Source organism: Dipteris shenzhenensis, chromosome 32 (genome assembly GCF_047967505.1).
Source record: "Dipteris shenzhenensis isolate YYH24624 ecotype China chromosome 32, Dip_SZ_1.0, whole genome shotgun sequence".
Classification (NCBI taxonomy): Eukaryota; Viridiplantae; Streptophyta; class Polypodiopsida; order Gleicheniales; family Dipteridaceae; genus Dipteris; species Dipteris shenzhenensis.
In genome coordinates this window covers 41543851-41567319 of record NC_141627.1, presented here as the reverse complement: position 1 = coordinate 41567319, position 23469 = coordinate 41543851, and the positions used below count along the sequence as shown (strand labels likewise).

General features: G+C 43.8%; 1 protein-coding gene across 1 annotated transcript in view; it reads left to right on the top strand.

Annotated features, from left to right (window-relative positions):
- LOC147880768 (citrate synthase, mitochondrial-like) overlaps positions 1 to 23469 on the top strand; it is a 116905-nt gene that overhangs the window by 14824 nt on the left and 78612 nt on the right. Inside the window, exons 3-8 of the mRNA XM_087370542.1 lie at positions 110 to 151; positions 14593 to 14658; positions 14822 to 14887; positions 14981 to 15094; positions 15480 to 15543; positions 15624 to 15706. Of these exons, the coding sequence (XP_087226668.1) occupies positions 110 to 151; positions 14593 to 14658; positions 14822 to 14887; positions 14981 to 15094; positions 15480 to 15543; positions 15624 to 15706 (435 nt within the window). The remainder of the gene's footprint in view (positions 1 to 109; positions 152 to 14592; positions 14659 to 14821; positions 14888 to 14980; positions 15095 to 15479; positions 15544 to 15623; positions 15707 to 23469) is intronic.

The window sequence follows — 23469 nt, the reverse complement described above, 5'->3', positions numbered from 1 at the left end:
AGTTTGTTTTCTCCAAAGTATAGGGAATACAGCCAGGTATTCTAATTTAGTCAAATATGAGGGCATTGCTGTGATGTGGTGGTGTTAATTGGTTTTGTTAATGTTGCAGGATCTCCGTGCGGAGCTTGCAGAATTGATACCTAGTCAGCAGGTGTTTACTGTTTCAGATCTTTCTATGAATCAAAGTATTGAATCATTTGGAACTGAAACTTTGTTCAAACAAAATTGTAGACTTAATTTACCTTTGGTATTTCTGTTAGCTATGGCCGATATTCTATTTGAGATTTACAATGACTTGTAGAACTTTCACTCAACAGTGCATTCCAAGTGTGATTTTTAGTCTTGGCAAAGTGTTATGATTCAGGTCATCTCCACATCCTAATGTTGGAAGTGGTTGTATTAAGAAGACCTATCGAGTTTGGAAGTCATGCTTTACAATTTCACAATTTCTTGTTCATTACAGAGATGCCAAACATAAAAATGCCTTATTTGGAACCCCTACAAGATTCAACTGTGGCTCAATTCATGCTCTTTTACATGGTGGTTAGATCCTCTGTCCAGTTGTGAATTCGCAGGAGGATGTTTGCAGATTATGACTGCTCTCCTTGAGACTTGCATGAGAGGGGCCCTTGCATGAGGGCACTTTTCTATGCTCTTTTGGTTATAAATGTTTGTTGGGGAGAGAGTAAATTGAACTGCTTTTTGATGAATTTTCTTCTAAATTTAGCCTTTATAATGACATTACTTCCCAGTTCTAACAAAAGCTCAGCTGGAAGGACTTAATGTAGGTTACAAGCATCTGGCTGTGGGTATGTAAGAAATCCTAGATTTACTATATTTAGAAATGTGCTAAGGAACAGAAAAGAGACTGAGATAGCAGAGAACAAGGAATAATTGTATTGCTTTAATATCTGTAGGGTGGATGTGATTGTGTCATCCATACAATTGGGCCTCTCTTATATAGAGAGTGAAGAGTCACACATGAAAAGGTGTGTACTCCAAAGGGTATGTGCATGAAGAGGTGTGTATCCCTTGTGAAGGGTGTGACCCTTGATGAGAGGGTACATTACAATAGGAATGTCTCTTGTGAAGGGTTATGCCTCATTAGGAAGTGTCCCGTCGAAAGGGCAAGTGTCCCGTCGAAAGGTCATACCCTTCCACAAGTGTCCATTTATTAAACCATCCATAAGTCTAGAAAGAGAAAGGAATACGTCACAGATTGTGACATCCCCTCCCACTCAAAAGAAGACCCTGGTGGAGATAATGAACTAATGTAGAAAATATTACGGTAGATGCTGAAAATACTGCTGTAAAAGATCAGGGTACTGCTGTAAGTCTTCATCAGACTGCCAAGTAGCGTCTGAGTCGTCCAGATCTCGCCAAAGAACAAGGAATTCCGTGATAAGTCGATGTCGAGTCTCTCGCTGTCGATGGTCCAGAATACGCTCAAGAATAAGGAGAACATAATCGTCTTCGATTTCTGGGACATAATCACCTGCAGGAGGAACTGCTTCATCGCCTGGAATGTACGTCTTTAGCCAAGAAATATGAAATGTTGGATGGATTTTACCCCATGATGGTGGTAAGTCCAATTTGTAACTTAAAGGTGAATTTTTCTTGACGATCCGGAAAGGTCCATAGTATCTTGGTCGCAACTTAGGAAACACAGACTTAACCGTCTTATAGCGATGTGGGGCTACAAATAATAGCACCATGTCACCAGTGTTAAATTCCAGGTGACGTCTATGTTTGTTGGCAGACCGTTGATACCGCTTTTGCGCTTTTCGCATATGATCCGTGACTTACAGTAGAATGTCTTGCATTTCTTGAACCAGTTGATCAGCTAGGGCCACTCGATGTTGAAGTACAAAATTTGTGGGTACAATAGGAGTGTGTCCATAAGCTGCTTGGAATGGAGTCATGCTGATGGCACTATGGAAAGAGTTATTATAAGCAAACTCAAGGAGTGGTAGATACTCTTCCCAGGCTGCGAGGCGTGACTGAACATAATGTCGAAGCATTTCTTCCAGAACTTGGTTGACTCTTTCAGTCTGGCCATCTGATTCTAGGTGGTAGGCTGAACTGAACAGTAGAGTTGTACCCAAAGATTCGAACAGTGAAATCCAAAAGTGACTGGTAAACTTAGGATCTGTGTCGGATATGATATTCTTGGGTAATCCATGGTGTCGGAAGATGTGTTGTATAAAGAGTTTGGCTATGTCCGGGGCCTGTGCACTGCTTTTGCAAGCAACAAAGTGTGCCATTTTGGACAAGCGATCAACAATTACCATAATCTGAGTATTACCTCGGGAAGATCGTGGTAGTGTTGTAATGAAATCCATGGAAATACTTTCCCACCTTTCAGTTGGAACTGGAAGAGGCTGAAGAAGTCCTGTTGGAAGTCGTCGACTTGCTTTCATTTGTTGACAAGATAAGCAAGGTGTAACCATGTTGATGACATCTCTTTTCATCTGAGGCCAGTAGTATGTTGCACTGAGTAACCGATAAGTCTTATTAATGCCTGGATGGGCAGCATAAGGAACTACATGATGCTCTTTTAACAAAAGACGTCGAACATCCTTGTCATGTGGTACACAGACGCGATCTTGATAATACAGAAGGTCGTCCGTATAAGAATAGGATGAGAAAATCTTTTGTTCGGAAGTCAAAGGTTGATCTTTGGAAAGAACCTGTACTGCTGTGCCGAAGTCTTTATCATTGAAATACTTTCCTTTGAATGAATTCGGAACATCCACAGATAATGTAGAGATTACCATGGCTGATGCTAGAGGTAACCTGCTGAGAGCATCTGCAACTACATTGCGTAGTCCTGGAATGTACTCAATGGTCATGTGAAAGTTGGCCAAAAACTCAACCCAGCGTGCTTGTCGAGTGTTCATGACTGGCTGAGTAAAGATGTACTTTAAAGAGTGATGGTCTGTTTTGACCACAGAGTCGGCTCCCATGAGATAATGTTTCCAAGAGCGATAAGCATGTACAACGGCAAGGAACTCCTTATCATAAACCGGATATCGGGTTTGGATATCAGAATGTTTATGGCTGTCAAAAGCAATAACTCTGCCTTCTTGCATCAAGACTGCTCCTGTAGCAATGTCGGAAGCGTCGGTCATGACCTCAAATGGAAGGTTTGGGTCAGCAATAGCCATACCTGGTGTAGTAGTGAGTGGTTGCTTGAGTTGTTGGAAACTATACTCTGTTTCGGGAAGCCATTGAAAAATTGCTGTGCTTTTCAATAATTCGGACATAGGAGCTGCGATTTCGGAAAACTGATAGACCTTTGTATGGTAGAAGTTTGCCAATCCGAGAAAAGAGCGGACATCATGAACATTCTTAGGAGTAGGCCAGTTTCGGATTACCTCGATCTTCTTGGGATCCACAGAGATACCTTGAGCTGAAATAACATGTCCCAAATATTCAAGTTGGGTCTTGAAGAACTCACTCTTCTCAATGTTGATGTAGAGAGAATTTGCACGGAGAACTTCAAAAACTTGGTGAAGATGTTGTTTATGCTCAAGTAGGGATCTGCTGAAAACGAGGATGTCATCGAGGTAAACGATGACGAACTTATCGAGGAAAGGCCTGAAGATGTCGCTCATTAATGTCATGAATGTGGCCGGGGCATTGTTTAACCCAAAAGGCATTCATAGTGTCCATACTTTGTTCGAAAAGCTGTCTTGTATTTATCGCCTTCTCGTATGCGAATTTGATGATAACCTGAACGAAGATCAATCTTGGAGAATTGTGTTGCATGTAGAAGTTGATCGAAGAGGTCATCAATGCGAGGCAATGGATACTTGTTTTTGATAGTGAGCTTGTTGAGGGCTCGATAGTCGATGCAGAGGCGCATAGACTTGTTCTTTTTTTCCACAAGTAGTACAGGAGATCCGAAAGGGCTGCGACTGGGCCGAATGTGATCTTTGTCGAGTAGTTGGGTGACCTGTCTTTGGATTTCTTCATTTTGAGTGTGAGAAACCCGATAAGGAGGTTTCGACGGTGGATTACTGCCGGGAATAAGCTCGATTGGGTGATCCACTGGTCGTCGAGGTGGTAACTGCTTTGGCAATTCCTGTGGAAAAAGATCTAGGTAGGGCTGGAAAAAAGGTTGGTTGAGGTATTCAGGAGGATCCTTAGCTGGTGTCTCCTCTACTGCCGTAACCAACAGAAGTGAAGTCTTTGCTTGGCGTTTACGAACCCACTTCTTTACTTGTAGGACAGAGGCAATTGGGGTTGAAGGAGAGTCCCTACAACCAGTTAGCTCAATAAGTTTTCCCTGGTGGACAAATTGGATAGTATGGCTGCGAAAACTGATTGATGGATCATAGTCGTAGAGCCATTGTTGTCCGAGTATGACATCGTACCGAGAAAGAGGCATGATTTCGAAGTTCAACTTGTCCATATAATGTTGGATGCGAAAAGACAAGTTTTTGATCCTGGTGTTGCACAAGAAAGTTGTTCCATTTGCGAGTTCAATCTGATAGTCCACGATGAGAGATTGAGAGGGAGAGGGATTTGGAGTAGGGAGTGAAGGAGACACTCACACACAATAGTGGGGATAATCACAATGAGTGAGTGGTACCTCCCCAAGTACACACATATATATATTATGGATAAGGTAGTAACCCTTAAGTACATCTAAGTACAAATGTGTACTTAGTGTACTTAAGTGTCCTACACTAAAGTACAACATAAAGTACTATTTACATAGGGTGGCCAGTGCCTTTACCCCAACAACCTCCCACTTAAAGGCAGTGTGCCCTCAAGGAGAGAGAGAATATTGGCTTCAACCAATACCCATAAGAGATCTGCAGTGTGCAAACCTCTCTGCAGCTAACCCTTTGGTTAACAGATCTGCCGGATTGTCATCTGTATGCACCTTAACAAGCTTAATTTGCTTGTTTTCAAGCACCTCCCTGATAAAGTGATATTTCACATCTATGTGCTTCGTCTTTGCATGAAAGACAGGATTACGTGCCAACTGTATGGCACTCTGACTGTCACAATGCAACAATGGAATCTCCAATGGATAACCCAAATCTGCCACTAACCGAGATAGCCATATAGCCTCCTTGCATGCCTCAGTGGCTGCAATGTATTCTGCTTCTGTGGTAGACAATGCAACGCATTGCTGCATTCTAGATACCCACGACACTGCACCTCCAGTGAAAGTGAAAACATAGCCGGTAGTAGACTTCCGGGTATCAGGGTGACCGGCATAATCAGAGTCTGTATAACCCTGCACTTTTGCATCTTGACTGCCGAAACATATACACAAGTCCTGTGTACCCTTCAGGTATCTCATGACACCTTTCACTGCATTCCAATGCTTCTTGCCAGGTTTAGCCATGTATCTGCTAACCACTCCCACTGCAAACGCAATATCGGGCCTGGTTGCAACCATAGCATACATGAGACTACCACACGCTGATGCATACGGAATCTTTGACATCTCAGCTCTCTCAGCATCTGTCTGAGGGCTGTCCAAAGCACTGATTTTCACATAAGGAGGTAATGGAGTACCAATACTCTTCCCCCCCTCCATGTGAAATCTCTGCAAGACCTTGCCAATGTATTCCTTCTGAGACAAGTATAGCAACCGCTTTTCCCTATCCCGAAGTATCCGCATACCCAATATATGGTTGGCATCACCAAGATCCTTCATATCAAAGGTCTGGTGCAATCTCTATTTCAAGGCATTCATCTCCTTATGAGATTTTCCAGCAATTAACATGTCATCCACATACAAAATGAGGATAAGTAAACTGCCATCTGAAGCTTTCTTGGTATACAAGCAGTGATCAATGTCACTTCTCCTGTAACCCTGGGTTCGCATGAATGTATCAAACTTATGATACCATTCCCTGGGTGCCTGCTTTAGACCATAAAGACTTTTCTTCAGTCTGCATACAAGCTTCTCTTTGCCCTTCACTGTAAAACCCTCTGGCTGCTGCATAAAAATTTCCTCATGTAAATCACCATGAAGAAATGCTGTTTTGACATCCATTTGGACCAAATCCATATCTGCATGTGCAACCAATGCTAATACAGTTCTGAGTGTTGTCATCTTGACAACGGGAGAGAATATCTCCTCAAAGTCAACACCATATTCCTGCTTGAACCCTTTGGCAACCAGTCTGGCTTTATGCCTTGGCTTTTCACCAGGTGTGACTTTAAGTCTATAAACCCATTTGCATGGCAGTACCTTCGTACCAGTAGGCAAGGGTACCAATTCCCAAGTGCCATTCTTGTGAAGACTGTCCATTTCAGACTTCATAGCAAGATCCCATTGAACCTTGTCTGCCCTCTGCCTAGCCTCTCTGTAGCATGAAGGCTCTCCACAATCAGTGAGCATCAAGTAATCAATGCCTGGAACAAATCTTTCTGGCTGCCGCGTCTGTCTGGTTGACCTTCTAACCCAAAGACCATCATCTTGAGCTGGCTGTCCAGCCTGTTCATCACCCAGATAAGGTGGCTGTTCCATGATTCCTGGCTGCATTTGCATGTCAGGAAGATCACCTAACTGTGACTCATCCATTGGGATGTTTTCTGCCATAACTGGCTGTCCATTAGGATCTGCTGCAGCATCATTTAATGGCTGATTATGCTGCTGTTGTGGCTGATTTACAGCCTGTCTGTGTTGCCCATGATGCCTGTCATCATCAATAGTTACTTTTAAAGGTTCCTGCTGTACAACAGGTTCCTTGAACATGATGGTTTCATCAAACACGACATCATTGCTGCGTATAAGTTTTCTGTTCTTGGGATCCCAAATCCTGTAGCCCATCTCACCTTTGTCACCGTAACCTAGGAATATGCATTTAAGAGACTTTGGATCCAGTTTAGTTCTGTCCTCCCTGCGTACATGCACATACGCGACACAACCAAAGACCCGTAGGTGTTTGTAAGACGGAAGCTTGCCCGTCCATGCCTGTTCAGGCACACCACCACATAGTCTCTTGTTTGGTGACCTGTTAATAAGGTGCACAGCTGTCTTTACAGCTTCAGCCCAAAATGTGTGGGGCAATGCAGCATGTGACAACATGGATCTGACTTTCTCTTGAATGGTCCTGAACATTTTTTCAGCTGTACCATTCTGTGGAAGATCATATGGTGCAGACAACACCCTTTGAATACCCTTTGCCTCACAGAATTCTTGAAATTCTTTGGACAAATACTCTCCACCATTGTCAGATCGTAAGGCTTTCAGTTTTTTGCCTGTCTCATTTTCGACCAGTGCAACAAACTTAGTGAAAGCCTTGAAAGTATCACTCTTCTTCCTGAGAGTGTAAACCCACACTTTGCGGGTGGCGTCATCTATGAATGACAGAATGTACTTTGAACCTCCTAAAGAGAGTGTAGGCATCTCACACACATCTGTATGTACTAGCTCCAAGAGCTGTAATTTCTGATCTGACCTTCTCTTATGAGGTATTTGTACTTGACGACCGTAGAGACAAAATTCACATTTTTGCAAATCTGAATATTTTAGACCCGGCAAGTAACCAAAGTGAGCCAATTGCTCCATTCCCTTAATACTCATATGGCCAAGCCGGCTATGCCACAATGAAATCTTTGGCAGCTCGGTGGCATTTACATCAGAATGCGGACAATGTCCAGCATGAAGTGAGTACAAAGTATCAACCTTAGGACCCCTGGCAATAGCCATTGCCCCTTTGCTGATTTTCCATTTCTGATTACCAAAGGTGGTATGATAACCATCATCATCCAACAACCCTGTGGAAATCAAGTTCTTCTTCACCTCAGGAACATGCCTGACCCCTTTAAGCATTAACTGCTGGCCATTTTCAAGGACAAGCCTGACATCACCTATACCAATGATAGAACATGCATGGTTATCACCAAGAAAGACAACTCCCTTCTGCCCTCCTGCATATCTGACAAACAGATCTCTGTAGGATGTCACATGAAAGGAAGCACCTGAATCTATAATCCTGGAAAACATATCCGATCCATCACCAGCATGAAGTGTATGAGCCTCCAGTGAAGAGGTGAAACATATCTCACGTCCACTGTCACTGTCACTAACATAAGTAACATTCAGCTCCTCTTTTTCTTTGCCCTTAGACTTGCCTTGAGCCTTGCCTTCTTTGGCTCTCTGGTCATTCTTCTTTTGAAAACACTTTTTCTCAATATGTCCCTTCTTGCCACAATAATTGCAGACAAGATCACTTTTAGAGCGGGACTTGCTCCTCTCTCTTTCTCTGTCTTTTCCACGTGTTTTGGACCTGCTGCGTGCATTCAAAGCATTTGACTTCCCAATAGCATTGTTCTTTCTGTTCATCTCTTCCTGTAGAAGAGCACTCTCCACATCTGCAAATAACAGAATGACATTTGAGTTGCTGGTAGAAGTCCTGAATGTGTCCCATGACTCAGGTAGAGAACATAAGATGAGTGTAGCTTTCAGCTCATCATCGAGCTTCAACCCCTGGTTGATCACCTGGCTGAATATGCTGTTAAACTCAATAATATGAGTGGACATAGCTGTCCCCTCCTTCATTTGAAGACCAACAAGCTTTTTCAGCCAGTAAGCTTTTCCCGTGGCACTTTTCTTGGCATAAGTATCCTCAAGGCGTTGCCACATTTTCCACGCAGTAGGTTCATCCCTGATGCCTACAACCAGTGAATCAACAACTGTAAGCATAATGGTCGACCTGGCCAAGCCGTCCATCTTCTCCCACTGCTCATCAGTAATGTTGGAGGGCTTAACACCCTTCTCCTTTATAGGTTTGTACTGGTCCTTCTGCATCAACACATTGTAGCACTGTGTCCTCCATATGTCGTAGTTTTTAGCTCCTTCGAGCTTCTTTATCTGGAACAAGGACGACACGTCGCTGCTGGAACTCATGGTAAAGAAAGTAGAATCCCTGTAGGTGTTCAATTAAGCACCAGTCACTCCAAGAAAATTCTCCCGCAGCGGAAGTACGATCAGAAAATGAACTTGGTACTGTTTCAGTGGCATAAAACCAACTGAAAGTCTTTCTCCCACTTGCTGCAGAAACAGTACAGCAAGCTGTTGTTGTCTGGTCTGCTGGCGAAAGTGCGGTACAGCTGCTTCAAAGTGCTCCAGAAAAAATCCCAGAACTGTTTTCTTAAAAGATAGCAGTACTTTTTGACTTTTTTTTTTTTTTTTTTGACAGTCAAATCTGGTCAAACTTGCTGTTTGACAGTCCCGGACTGTCAAAAAACAGTGAATCTCTGATTGTGGATGAAGATCTCTGATTTTAGACCTCCATATGCTCCAGAAACTTCCCCCCCAACTGAATTCACAGTTTGGAAGTGAGATTGCTCAAAAGCCCTTTGAATGCATGAAGAAAATCAGAGATTTGACCTCCAATTAAAAAGATTGACCTTTGACCAAAAAACACTGTAAGTCAAATTTGCACTTTCAAAGCATAGTAGTGCTCCACGAGATAGCCTGATGCATGTAGAGTGCTCCCACTTGACAGATTGCCGGTCAGGCTACAAAAGCCCCAAATTTGACTAAAGTCAAACTTGGTCAAAATCGACCAAATCTGTACCAAAAGTGATTGTACTTTCAGCAACAAGCTAAAGCATTTGTCCCAAGCATAATAGCATCAAAAGCCCCTTGAATTGACAGCACATTCGTGCATTAACACAGTAAATGGCATCAACTGCTACTGCTCACAAGGCGTTTGACTGCAAATCCATTGAGTTGCATTCAACAAGGCATACACTGCAAGTATCAAGTACAGATCTGTCCAATGCATACAATCAGTGCCACCACTGACATACAATCACTGGCTAAGTGATAGACCTGTCTCGACACTGTTTGCGGCATAAGCTAAGCCTCAGTGCGAGTGAAAGCCCTGCCCCAAGTAGAACACCTGTACGTGCAAATTTGCAGTACGAGGTACGAAAAAAAAAAATGAAAGGGCAGAAACTGAAAGTACAATGTGAATTACAAAGTACCTGGCTCAAATGCCAATGGGAAAGAGGTGTTTTCCCGTGGAAAACAGATGAACAGTGAAGAAATTTTCCTCGATGGATGTTCCAGATTTCGAGAGAAAAGGGGAGAGAGGAGAGGGGGGGTCGACGAAGCCTTCTGTTGCTGCTTACTTGCAGTTTTGCAGCCTCGCCCGTCCGTACGGCTGTACGGACGACGTACGGCCGTACGGACCTGTCCGTACGGAAGGGGTAGGCTAGGGAGAGATGGGAGTGGAGGCGGAGGGAGAGAGAGCCCGTTGGCTCTGATACCAGTTGAGAGATTGAGAGGGAGAGGGATTTGGAGTAGGGAGTGAAGGAGACACACTCACACACAATAGTGGGGATAATCACAATGAGTGAGTGGTACCTCCCCAAGTACACACATATATATATTATGGATAAGGTAGTAACCCTTAAGTACATCTAAGTACAAATGTGTACTTAGTGTACTTAAGTGTCCTACACTAAAGTACAACATAAAGTACTATTTACATAGGGTGGCCAGTGCCTTTACCCCAACACACGAGACTAGGACTGGTGGTCAATCGAAGTTTATCGACCACAGAACTGGCTAGGAAATTATGAGAACAGCCACTTTCGATGAGGATGGTGACCGTTGTTTCACGAATCGATCTTTGAACACAAAGTACTTGAGTGGCCAGGGAAGGTTCGGGGTTGCTGGCAAGGCTCAGGTGGATGGTATTCGCCATTCGAACAGCTTTGCCTTTCTTGTCTTGTGCTGAGGTAGCATCTTCTTTTTGGGAAGTGCTAGGTTCCATATTGGAATTTAGCTTTGGTCGCTTGGGACAATCGAACCATCTATGGTCGCCGGTACAGATGGTACAAAGTCCTTTTGAGCTGGAGTTGTTCTTCTTGTCAGTGGCCGCACCTTTATGTTGGGGATGTCGGTAATGACTTTGTGAAGAAGAAGAAACACGATCCTTGGGGGAGTGCTTCTGTTGGAATCCAGCAAATGATTTCTGAGGCTTCTGGGGATCTTGAGACTGTCGCTGATCTTGATTACCGAAGTTTTTTCGAAACCTGGTATTATCTTGAGGGCGAGCACCTTTGGCCATAGGAGAGTTCTGTGTGCGATTAGCACTCTGCTTCCCTGTGTTTAGGAAATCTGTAATGCGCTCTGCGTAAGCAATAGCGCCATCTGTGGTGGTGATGTTTGCTTTAAGAACATCAATGCGTAACGAGGGATTTAGGCTTGAGATGAAAGCATGAAGGCGATCATCCTCAGTTAAACCATCAATCTCCAGCACCAATGTGGTGAACTGAGAGAGATAGGAAGACAGGGAACCCGTTTGCTCCAACTGTCGGAGTTTTGAACGTGCTTGGAAGTCCGCATTGGCAGGTACAAACTGCTTACGGAGCACGTGTTCAAAACGTTCCCATGTTAACACACTTTTTCTGTCCTTTAAGCGTCTTTGCCACCATAGAAATGTTGTATCCTTCAGGAGGGAGGCTGCCAAGGCGATCTTTTTGCCTTCCGTGAGGTCAACAGTGTCAAAATACATGCGCATTTTAGCGGTCAACTGTTCGGCGATTGCGTTGACCAGTGTAGGCTTCCGAAAGTTTGACGTCAAGTCTTTTAGTTTTGGAAGCTTGAAGTAATCGGTAGAGGGCACGTAGTTCAGTGTTTTCTACCTTTGGTGGGAAAGAGTCCGCATCGTCGTCTGGTTGCGTCACGTCATCCTCTGTATGTGCTGGACTTCGAGAATCTTGAAGTTGTTGAACTTTTTGAACCAAGTCGGAGATGCTGTCCTGAAGCTGAGATATTTGAAGTTGCAATAGTGATTCACTTTGGACGTTGCCTTCAGTGGTCTTTTTGGGACTTGATTCTTTAATCTCTGGAGAGGCTTCACGTGAGCGGTGCGACATGTCGGAAATCCCTGTAAGAAAAGCGCGAACTTGCACTCTAGTTTGTACCATTCCTGAAAGAGGATTCGGGCTGCTCCCTGAGGTTGCTTATATTGGAGGGGGCAGGCGAGGCAGGATGGAACCACCCGTGGAAATCTGGTAAGGGAGGTCCTGCCAGAGGTAACACTGGAGATTCTGAAAAAGGTGTTACTGCTCGTGATAAGACAGGGGTAGGTAGCAGAGTCCACGGATCTGAAAAAGGGTAAGGAGCTGCTGTCGGAAGAGGAGGATATCCAGGAGAGGGAGTGCCTTCAGAATGTAAATACTGACTTGGAGAAGGTACAACCTGTAGAGGAGGATATCTGGGAGCTGAAGGAGGTGGAGAGTACCCTGGAGATGCCGAAGGTGAAGGGTAAAATTCTCTCCAAAAATGAACAGCAAACTCCTGAGGAATATCGTGTTCCGGATATCTTCGTGTCTCGTGGAACACAACCTGTACTGTGCTGAGGAAATAATGTAACTGAGGTGCCTCACGCAGAAGGTAGAGGATGTGATCCAAGTCACTCGGAGGGCACGTGATACAGAAGACCCAAGATGCAAAGGCTCCAAAATGGGCTGGCTGTGCAATTTGAACACGATATTGTGTAGTAGCAGGTGCCTGAGGTGTCCTTGAAAGGCCGGGTGAATTACCAGGGGTTTCCATGCTTTAATGTGGATTCTTTCATTTGCTGTAATTTGTTAAAGAGAATCCTTAAAAAGCAGATTGGAAAGACTCCACCTGGCAATACTTTAATCTGCCAAGTTATTGCGTAGAAGAAGGCTGCAAATCGTTGTCCGGAGGTCCATGTTGCAGTGTTTTGCGAGGAGTGCGCGAGGCTTGTCTGGTCCGGGCTGTCTTCATCGCGAGAATAGTTGCAACTGGTGCTGATTTGGCAGGGCAAAGATGGCGAAACAAGGGCAGGCTGCAGGCTGTCAGGAAATGGCAGATAACCAGGGTCGCAATGGGCAAGGCTAGGGCTGCAAATAGCGAGGGGATTGTCAGCGAAAATGGCGAGGCATGGGCTGGCAGTAAACAGGCTGGCAGCGTGAATGGCGAAACAGGGACTGGCAGCGCAGGCTGTGCGGCTGTACGGCTGTACGGCTGGCAGCGTGAATGGCTGTACGGCGGGCTGCGCAGGGCTGTACGGAATGGCTGCGCAGGGCTGTACGGCTGGCTGCGCAGGCTGCTTCGAGATCCGTACGGTGCAATGAAGAGGTTCACCTCTTTTCGTTGGGGGCTGCCCAATGGGTTAGTTGCCCAAAAATTAATTTGGGGGTTTAGTTAACCCTAGGGTAGCTAGGGTAAACCTAGGGGTAGGGGATGGGTTTAATTTTTTTTCCCTTTTTTACCCCTCTAGGTACCCTTTTGTAGGTACTTGGGGCCTAGGAGGTGTGCCTATTCGAAGGGGTGTGACCCTTGGAATAGGTGCACCTGTTCATGAGGGGATATGTCCCTATTGTTAAAAGGGGTGTGACCCTGCATGAATAGGTATGTCCCTTTGCCCACGATGGGGTATGTCCCATGAGTGAGGAGTCGAGACTCGTCACCAAAAGGTGTGTCCCATGGTGGAAAAGGTGCGTCCCTTGGTTTTGGGACAGCCCAAGCACCTGAAAAGACACGATTTTGGTTGTGTCCATTCACATCAACTTGTGATGTGAGGGAGATGGAGAGGCCAGGATGACTTTAGGCCGGGTAGGCGTTTAAAAATTTCACGCTCATCCTCTCCATCTCTTCCATGCACAATGTGCACGGATGTCCTTCTAGCGGCAAAAATGTATCAGATCAGCGCTAGAAGGTGGGGGGCATTTCCTACAGGCAGAAGCGAATTTTGCTCTGATACCACTGTAAGAAATCCTAGATTTACTATATTTAGAAATGTGCTAAGGAACAGAAAAGAGACTGAGATAGCAGAGAACAAGGAATAATTGTATTGCTTGAATATCTGTAGGGTGGATGTGATTGTGTCATCCATACAATTGGTTCTCTCTTATATAGAGAGTGAAGAGTCACACATGAAAAGGTGTGTACTCCAAAGGGTATGTGCATGAAGAGGTGTGTACCCCTTGTGAAGGGTGTGACCCTTGATGAGAGGGTACATTACAATAGGAATGTCTCTTCATTAGAATGTCTCTTGTGAAGGGTTATGCCTCATTAGGAAGTGTCCCGTCGAAAGGGCAAGTGTCCCGTCGAAAGGTCATACCCTTCCACAAGTGTCCATTCATTAAACCATCCATAAGTCTAGAAAGAGAAAGGAATACGTCACAGATCGTGACAGGGTATGTACATGTATGCACATATATGAGAGCATAAGTTTATGGTGCTGATAACATTGGTGCAGACGTCATAGTAGCTAGTCTTTGTTATGCATGATGTCCTTGCTGGCATTGCTGGTGGCAAGTCTGCACTGTCTGCATTGCTTTTATTTAGGGATGTGCATCTTTCTGGATTTATCTAGATCTATATTTTGTCTGTCAAATTGCAGTAGGAGCTGAACTTAACAGGTGCTTCCTAAAGAAAACATAGAGAGTTAATGATGTTAACCATGCTAATTGTTGTGACAAATTGGAAGTTCGCTTCTTTCAGGGATACTTCAGGTCACAGCTTTCATTGACAGTTCGAGATGGACATTACAAGTTTAACATGGACATTTTGCTGTAAGGTTCTGAAACTACATTACCATATTTTTTGAACTGTTGTTTCAGGAACGTTTGAAAGAGGTGAAAGCCAAATATGGTGGTGTTTCGCTTGGTGACACCACTGTGGAAATGGTGCGTACTGGTTGCAGTTGCATATATTTTGATGTCTTTTGTGTTGCATCTAGTATGGTAGTCAAATAATACTTCAATGGAGAAAGCAGGAGGCATTGATCATCTTGAGATGTCATTTATGAACATGTATTTTGATTGCTTGTTTGGTCATGTCTTTGGCAAGGCAATTGGAGGCATGCGTGGCATCAAAGGGATGTTGTGGGACACATCATTGCTTGATCCTGAAGAAGTAAGGGCAGTGGGCTCAACATCATTCACATTTTATTTGGGTTTGCTTTGAAACAAGCACTTTATTTGGCATGCCAATGCATTTGTTTATCAGGGAATTCGATTTAGGGGCCTCTCTATTCCAGAGTGTCAGAAGGTGCTTCCTGCTGCTGTGCCAGGAGGAGAGCCACTGCCGGAAGGGATTTTGTGGCTTCTTGTGACAGGCAAAGTGAGTGTTTATTGACATTCCTATTCACTCGTATCAAAGCATTCCAAGAACTCTTATCAGATTACTTTGAAGATGTGGAAAGAATTCATTCTGACGGTCTTTAGAACCCATCAGATTACTTTTAAATGATCTGGAAAGAATTTATGCTTGGCTACTGATGTTAACATTACAGCCCCCCCCTGTGTGCGTGTGTGTGCGCGTGCGTGCACACACACGGAGCGCGCGTGTGCATGTGTGCTATTAGGTTGTCTTCTTCCTTTCTTTAGATTTCTCTATACATATGCTGTATGCTATACTTGCAGTGTGTAAACCCAAATCTGTGGAAAGTTTTATACAGTCTTTTTTAACTACTTAGTAATGCAGTTTTGCTTTTTGTTTCTTGCAGGTGCCTACAAAGGAACAGATGCTGGCAGTGTCTAAAGATTTGAAGGCACGAGCACAAGTTCCTGGTATGACAGCTTAACCAAACACACTCAATGAACGAGGATGGGCTAGAGGCGTTTAACACAGCTCTGCTTGGGCATTGCAGGTTATGTTTTTGATGCAATCAATGCTCTCCCCAAGACAGCACATCCAATGACTCAGTTCACAGCTGGCATTATGGCACTTCAGGCAAGTAGCTCCAGCTGTTACAAATTATGCTGGTCAGGCTATCATGCATTTTGCTCATGGAATTTTCCTCTGTTTACGTAAGTTGATGCTTCATTCTATATATTAAAGACTGTGATGTTTGCATGAGGCTACTATACTCTATGAGCTTTCTCCATGTTGTAAGTTTGTGCCCAGGTCCATTTTCAAGCATAACTTCAAGACACTGTTATCAATCAAAACCAAAGTGCCATCGTGGGAGTCTTCAACATTGTGCTAAAATGGGTACTAATTGATGAAAGAATGTCTCCATACTTGTTGGGAAAGCTGAGGAACCTCAGGGTGACTAGAAATCATGGCACATGGTGCTTGGTCTCCATGTCATTAACTGTAAATCTGTGGTACTAAGAAATGATGAATACAAGGTGCGAACCAAATAGACTGGGCTCCATTAGCGCAAGGTCTAGACTGTCACGGTCATGGTAACTAGGATAAGAAACACCACCTTGTATCTGATGTCTAATAGGAGAGTCTCATAATGTGCCCTACCACAGCCTTGACTTGAAGGTTTTGTACAGCAAGGTCTACCTGTTGTCTGTCTTGATGAGAAAGGGGGGGTTTGGATGGCAATGGGAGTTCTGGCCCAAATGGTCACTAGCTAAAGCTAATTCCTGGAGTAAACAAAGTCTTCAATCGTGGATCTGGGAGGGCAGACCTTTATGTGACATTCAGTGGGACCCAGGGGAGTGGTTGTGGCCAGGCCGCATCGGGCACTCGGATCGGGTGGAGGAGGTCTCTTTCTTCTCGTACACTACTGGTATTGGGCACCGTTTATAGCTTGAGGCAGCAGCATGGTCCCCCACGAGGGAACGTCATTGGCTAGAGTAGGATGTTCCGCGAGAGGTCACAGACCCCGCTTTTAGATGGCAGATGCACTGGTTGTGTGGATGGAGTTCTGGAGACGATCCCACACGGTCTTTGGGGCTGCCCTGTTGCACAACAGATATGGCTAGCGTCCTTCAGGATTGTTGCTAGCACGTGGAGGATGTGTAGGGATTTCACGTGGGGGATGGTGGCCTGTCTCACGGAGGGAGGCCATGCGATCGACCTTGTCACATTGGCTTACAGGATACATGGGCAGCAGGTTTCCAGATTGAGATTCATGACGCAGTTCAGCCCTCCCGTCCACGCCCACCACCTCTCCCAGAGGATGGTGTTTGGGAGACTATTTCCAGCACTACTGCCTGGAACATCTGGGTGGCTCCATGCAGCTGGGTGATGGGAGGTCCGGCAATTTCTCCGATGGCTACCCTAGTAGCCATTTGGCAGGATATCATATTCACCCTGCGTGCCATTCCATTTGGGAGCGTGGTACTCCAAGCTTGAGAGTGACAGTCGGGAGATGGGAGCGCTTCTGCCAGATTTGGCCGGCAGGCATCTTCTACCCCCTGTCTGTGAGGGGTATTTGCTGGGTATATAGACCACCACCATGGTTGCTAGCTCCTGTTTTGAAATCTCTATAGGCGAGGTGCCATGAGATCGGGGAACCGGTGTCGTTCCTTGTAGCTCGGCAACTTGTTCCTTTTCTTGTTTTCATCGATAGCTCCTTTTGTAAGCTGGTTGTATGGTTTCTTTTTCAAGCATTAATAGGACTTACAAGCCTTTCTTTGAAAAAAAAAAAACAAAGTCTCCAATCATGCGATTGTTCAGTTTCCAAAAGAAGAGAGAAAAAGTTGACGTGTGGGCAGAAGGGAAGGTGAGGATAGGAAAGACGAGATGGACTGGGGTTGGGTGGCATGGGAGAAGTTGAGGAGCGATGTGGGATCTCAAGAAGCTTCCTCTATCCATGTCCTAGCGCACCTCCTCCTAGTGCTTTTGTTAACCCTTATAATTGACAATGTTCTTGTAAGTACTTTTGTTGGGGCTTGCCATAGGTTCAAATTGAGGATTCTTAGTGAGCTGCAAGTAACAAAAGGGTAGGAAATACCTTCTGTGTGAAAGGTTTAGTGCGCCCAAAGGAAAGAATTTCAGTGAGCTTTAGGTTCAAAAGGGCAAGTAAGACTAAATTCCATAGCTCTCCCAATCCGTTGCTGGATATCACCAAATCTGATGTATACCCACAACCAAGCACTACCAACTATTGTGATGTATGCCCACAACCAAGTGCTTTCAGAATAGACCCCCATTGACAGTGTGCAAGCTCATATACTAGATCAGCATAGAAATAATAATGCAGAAATAATCGATGGTCAAGGCCAAAGTCTGTCATATTCCGGGTAAATGAAGGAAACAAGCAGCCATGCACATCTATTGTTAGTCGAAAGCCCATGCCATAGCAGTAGAAAGAGTGGAGTGCTTTGCAATTTGTACAAGTTGTTACGTCATGCTTAGGTCCCCAGCCCTTCCTCGATGTAGCTGAAAGACTTGAGCTGCATGTATTTGATTACTACATGTTCTTTATACATACTTGATCAGTACCAAATGCCATGGTCCCAACTTGCTTGAGTTCACAAGTCATCTATGAATTAGATGGAACCAAATATGTCAGTGGAAATGGAACATGAAGATAATCGAGGTGAAGAGGTATTGTATGAAGCAATGCATGCATGCATTTGAAAAGATAGATGCACACATGGTTGGTAAGTTCTCCATAACAATTCTAGAATCCATTGTGGGCACCCAGCTGTGATGTTTATCAACACTGCGTGCCACACAACTATCTCTCCTTCTTGAAATGTTTGAGGCCATGGTAGGGCCAATAGAGATGTAGACTCCCCTATTAAAGGGGATCAAATGGCAGGGCCATGATTTGGGAGAAGACATACCTATGAATATTTGCAAGTGAGAACGCTTTTGACGTGCCAAGATTTTTATTAGACTACCAATTAGGGCTCGCTCTAGCTCTTGAGAAACAGTTAATCTAAGCTGCTTGGGTGGAGTCCATGCAGATTCTGGATCAACATGGTTCAACTCGTGGCGGAGTTCCGCGTGGGGGGCTCAAATAGGACTCTCCTAAAGTGGTTTTAAAAGGAAGACTCCAATTTGCTAGACTTTGAGGAGAGTTTAGAGGGTTAGTAGTCAACACAATGGTGTGCCAATGGCATCACCAGCCCCAATGCCCAACCCAATGCCTTAGTGTCAAAAGGGAAAGTTCAAATTTCTGGGCTACTTGAGCCAAGGGCCATTACCTAGTAGACACGCCCTATGGGATCTCCTCCTAGTATAGTTGTTCCAACTTTGGGCATATCCTTAGTGAATACTACCTCATGATGGGTAGTGCTACTATGCATAATCCAAAGGGAGTAGCCCGTGGGACCCAACCAATGTGCTAGCATGTGTACAACAATTGGTTTTGCAAGTAGAAGTCGAGCAAAGTAAGGGTCCACTTCTCCTCCATATATTCTGAGACATGAAGGCCTAAATTCATTTATCTACACTGTAGATACACCGAACGTGTGTTATTTCCTTAGGTGTTTAAAGACGATGGTGATGTCTAGGACACAAGTGTAGTTATATGGAACTATCATGTACTTGTATAGGTCCAAGCGCCAAAATTTTATGGGGAGATGTTGGCCCAGGCAATGCTAAGAAGTTGTGCCAATCAAAGTTGCTAGAGAGGGAAGTTTGAGCTGAGTGGGAAATAGAGGACTTCCTTGGACTGGGAAGCAGAGGACTTCTTTGGAGTGGACTTCCTTGAGCAGAGGGGGAAACAGAGGACTTCCTTAGAGTGGGCTTTGCCATTTAGGGTTGGTGAGAGGAAGTTGGGAGGGGGGGTGTAAGTGTTAGAAATGAAGTCCCTACAGAGGGTATCCCGCAACAGAAGACTGATACAGTGTCCTAGGAATTACACGCGGAAGTATTTCTTTACGGAATCAAAATTTCCTTAACTGTGTGCGCTTCACAACCATAGATGTGTACAGTGTGTGCAAGCATGGACTATTTATTTGTAAGCTATCTTCTTGAAAACCATTCAAGAGAATTGTTTCTATGCATATAAGAACTTCCTTGTTTCTTTGCCCTCCCAAATTTAAAGATCTTTCCACAAGGTTTGCTGCCTTAACGGTTACTCACATTTTGATATTGTCCTTCGTGATGATTTCGTTTGTAAATTCCTTCATGAGGAGTGCTTTGCCTGATAGCTCATATGCTCATTTCTATTGGAGATAAGAAGGTAAGTCCTAGAGTTGTTGGACAAAGAATTGATAATGGAAATGTTTGTCCTTGTTCATGTCTCGTATTACTTGTTTTGATGGAGGACAATGCATGGCGAATGTCTGTGGGCAGCAAGGCAATAAACAAGCTCACATCCTTTACCTGGAATAGATGACATATTAGACCAATTGCTAGGCTCAATTAGGATTGGAAAAAAAGATCATCATTGATGTAACTTTTTTTGATTTTATGGACTGGTAGAGTTAGTGTATAAGGTTTCATGGGATGTAGTCAGATTGCATAGGTTAGTATTTGGTCATAGTGGTATCATGGTTGTAAGAGATGTGACATAAGAGGTGCGTAAGGTACAACACTTTGAAGACTCTTAAATAGAGGCGTTTTTTAAATATTTTCAAGGGGAGGGGGGGTACACTTTAAAGCTATCATAGATTCATAGGATATGTACATACTCATAGGAACCATATTCATAACATCATTGATCAACCATGAGCCTACATTAAGTCTACTTAAATGCCTTGAGCTATGACGGCTGACTGTTGAGGCATGAGAAGTAACAAGTTAAAACGTAACACTCAAGAATCAATACTTACGACAAATCTGAAGTATGAAGATTCGATAAAGCCTTGACATTAGAGGCAAGAAGGCCCATGGAAAATGCTACATACAACATAGTAGACACTAGGCTTCAACAATGAAGCTGAATACTAAATAGTAAAGACATAATTATAAAGTTTAAACTAGAGGCCAAAAGGCATGTGGAAAGTGCTACATATGACATAGAAGCGCCTAGTCTTTAGCAACCGTATGGACCTCAATCTCTTGTAGCCTATATATTGTAAAAGTCACAATAATAGCACAGTTTTAGTTGTGAAACTCCAAGCGATTATAATCAAGCCTCTAGACTTGGCCAATCATAAATCTGTAAAAGGGCCAGGCAAGACTCGAGTAAAGAGAGTTTGGAAAAATACCTGTCCGTTTCAAGTGATGCATAATTGTGCAACTTAGTGTCTGTCTTCATTATAAAGTGATGAAGAAGACCCAAGGTGCAGTTCTCTATATCTCTGACCCGGAGCACGATGAAGACAGGCCGTAGAGTGTCAACAATACCTTGGCCAAAAACATCACTAAGGCATGTCCTCTTGACAACCCTACTCTCAGAAAGATGTGAATCATTTGCCATACGAAGTTATCCTTGATTTTCAAAAGTCATTCCAAGACAATCTTCATATAAACAAACCTTGTCTTGGGAGGCCATATGAGCTCTAAGGTACTGTATAGGATGTAAAGTGCCTTACCTTCTTGTTGAAGAGGGACACAAGTTGCTTAACCTCTACCATCATCAAGCTAATCCAAAGGAGCTTCCCAAGGTCTCTATATGAAGGCCAAACAATGGGTGTCACATAATAGTTCACACGAGAGTTGAAATTCCTCTCAATCATCTTCCCCATCCTTCTGTAGTCGCTTGCTTTATATGTCACATCCTGCACTACATTCTGTATCTGGTGGAGATATCATAGCCAAAGGAGTGTGTTGGTGTGAAGTGTTGGTGTTTAGTACTAGGTGATCTAGTACTTGTCTATGTGTGTGAGTCATGTGTGAGTGCCATGTGTCATCATGGGACTTATCCCATATGCACTAGGTGCTAGTGTGTGAGTGAGTAGCCTATATAAGGCTTGTACTTCAATTGTCTTGATATACTTGATGAATGAATGAAAGCCTTCTTCATGTCTGCTCCTCCTGTCACTCTCCGAGAAAGGATATTACAGCCACACTTGATCCATCGTTCTGTGAATGGTGTAAGAGCATTTTTTTCTCAGCAATCAACTCATCCAAGACCTTAATGCACATGCTTTTGTATTCTACTCCATACCAAGATCCACATGGGCCAACTGCAACCACAACTTTGATCATGTTTGGGTGCTTCTGATATTGAATGCTAATCCGATGTCATTATCCACTGCAAAGTGTTCTGTCTCACACACAATGTGCTTTGTGTAGGAACGGGAGGTCTATTACAAGCTCCAACTAGATTTGGAGATTGGGCATCAATGTCTATAGATTCACTTCTCGTGCAAGACTAATCCTTGACCTCAACATGAATGGGCTGAAGTAGCTTATCCTCACATTCCATTGTGGAAGTAGAAGACTTCTTTTCTGCAAAATGAAATAAAGATTGCTCTCTCAACACTTGATTTGCAACCTCTTGTGGAACATTAGGGCAAGGTCCAGTCCCTTCCACCAAGCTTAGGGATATGTCGAATCAAACTTGTAGAGTTGCAATTGAAGTCCTTAAGACAATACTTGTATTGACAAAAATTATAAAATAAAGGATGCCTCTAGCATCTAAGAGATGTCTCACAATGCCTTTAATGCCCCTAATATCCCTAACGGTAAGGGGCACATTTTGGATCCAACTATGCGTTTTATTGATGTGGACTCAAGATTGTGTGTTTAACGTTTTTAGATGTACATTTGCAGGCTACTTGTTGTGTGTCTCTCTAGTGTCTTCTCGTTTCTTTCATAGTCTCTCACACAATATCTGAGCTCTAATATCTGTTAAATAGGTGTTCAGGCTGAGCTTAAGTTGAGTGATGCATGAGGGCTTTAAGATCGGCAAATCAAGAGAGCACTAAAGCGACATTTGAATATATCTTTGTTGTTAGATGTACCTTTGTAGGCTAGGTCTTCAATTGGTTATGGCATTTTCTAGACAACACTGTCCTACCTCTGCAAGCAGATGTTCAAAAGTGAGGCCTGCATGAGAGAGAAACCTTAAGAAGTGTCGAGCTTTCCAAGGCCATCGATGTTGCTACGAGGTTCCATCATAGAGACTATGATGAAATATGATGTTGGAGGGCATGATGAAGCTACAAGGCCATTGGGATCTATGAGAGGCTCTCTCATGAAGGCATCAAAATGCCGTTAAAGATTGGAGAGCTAGAGCCATTACATATGGGAATACATGGACGCTCATCTAGTTTGGCTTGTAGCATCTAGGCAAATTTGATTTGACCGAGGTTTATTGTGCATACCAACACGGGGCTTTAAATCATGTGAGGTTGGATTTGGTCTATCTCATTTTGCAAATGGCAGGGGTGTATTTGAAATCTGGATGGACTGAACTTAATTTTCTTCTCCTGTATATGTTCAAGATTGTCCTTCTCTTCAGTTTTTTTCTGCAAAGCCTGAGCTTTTGAAAAACATGAGATAGGTGTGTGTCCATGTATGCTGGCCTGGCTATAAGTTAATCTGGAGATAAATGAAGAAAATGTCTCCCAACAATGTCTCTCTATGTCGCTTGTGCTCTGATAAAAACAAACCCAATCATTTTTTATGCAGAGCGTTCTAAGTCCATCGATCCTACTAACAACCTCCTGAAATATTGGTAGGCGCAGTCTTGAAAACTACAATTGAGGCTTTTGTGTAGTTGTGTAACTACAAAAGAATGGGTGCATTTTTTAGTTGCATCGCTGACCACTCCATGATTGAGAATCATTTGAGTTTGGGAATGTTCCTGGATTCATCTAGGTACATGAGCCCTTCATTGATCCAATCTTAAAACCGCCTTTTGTGTAGTTCTGTAACTACAAAGAAATGGGTGCATATTGAAAAGG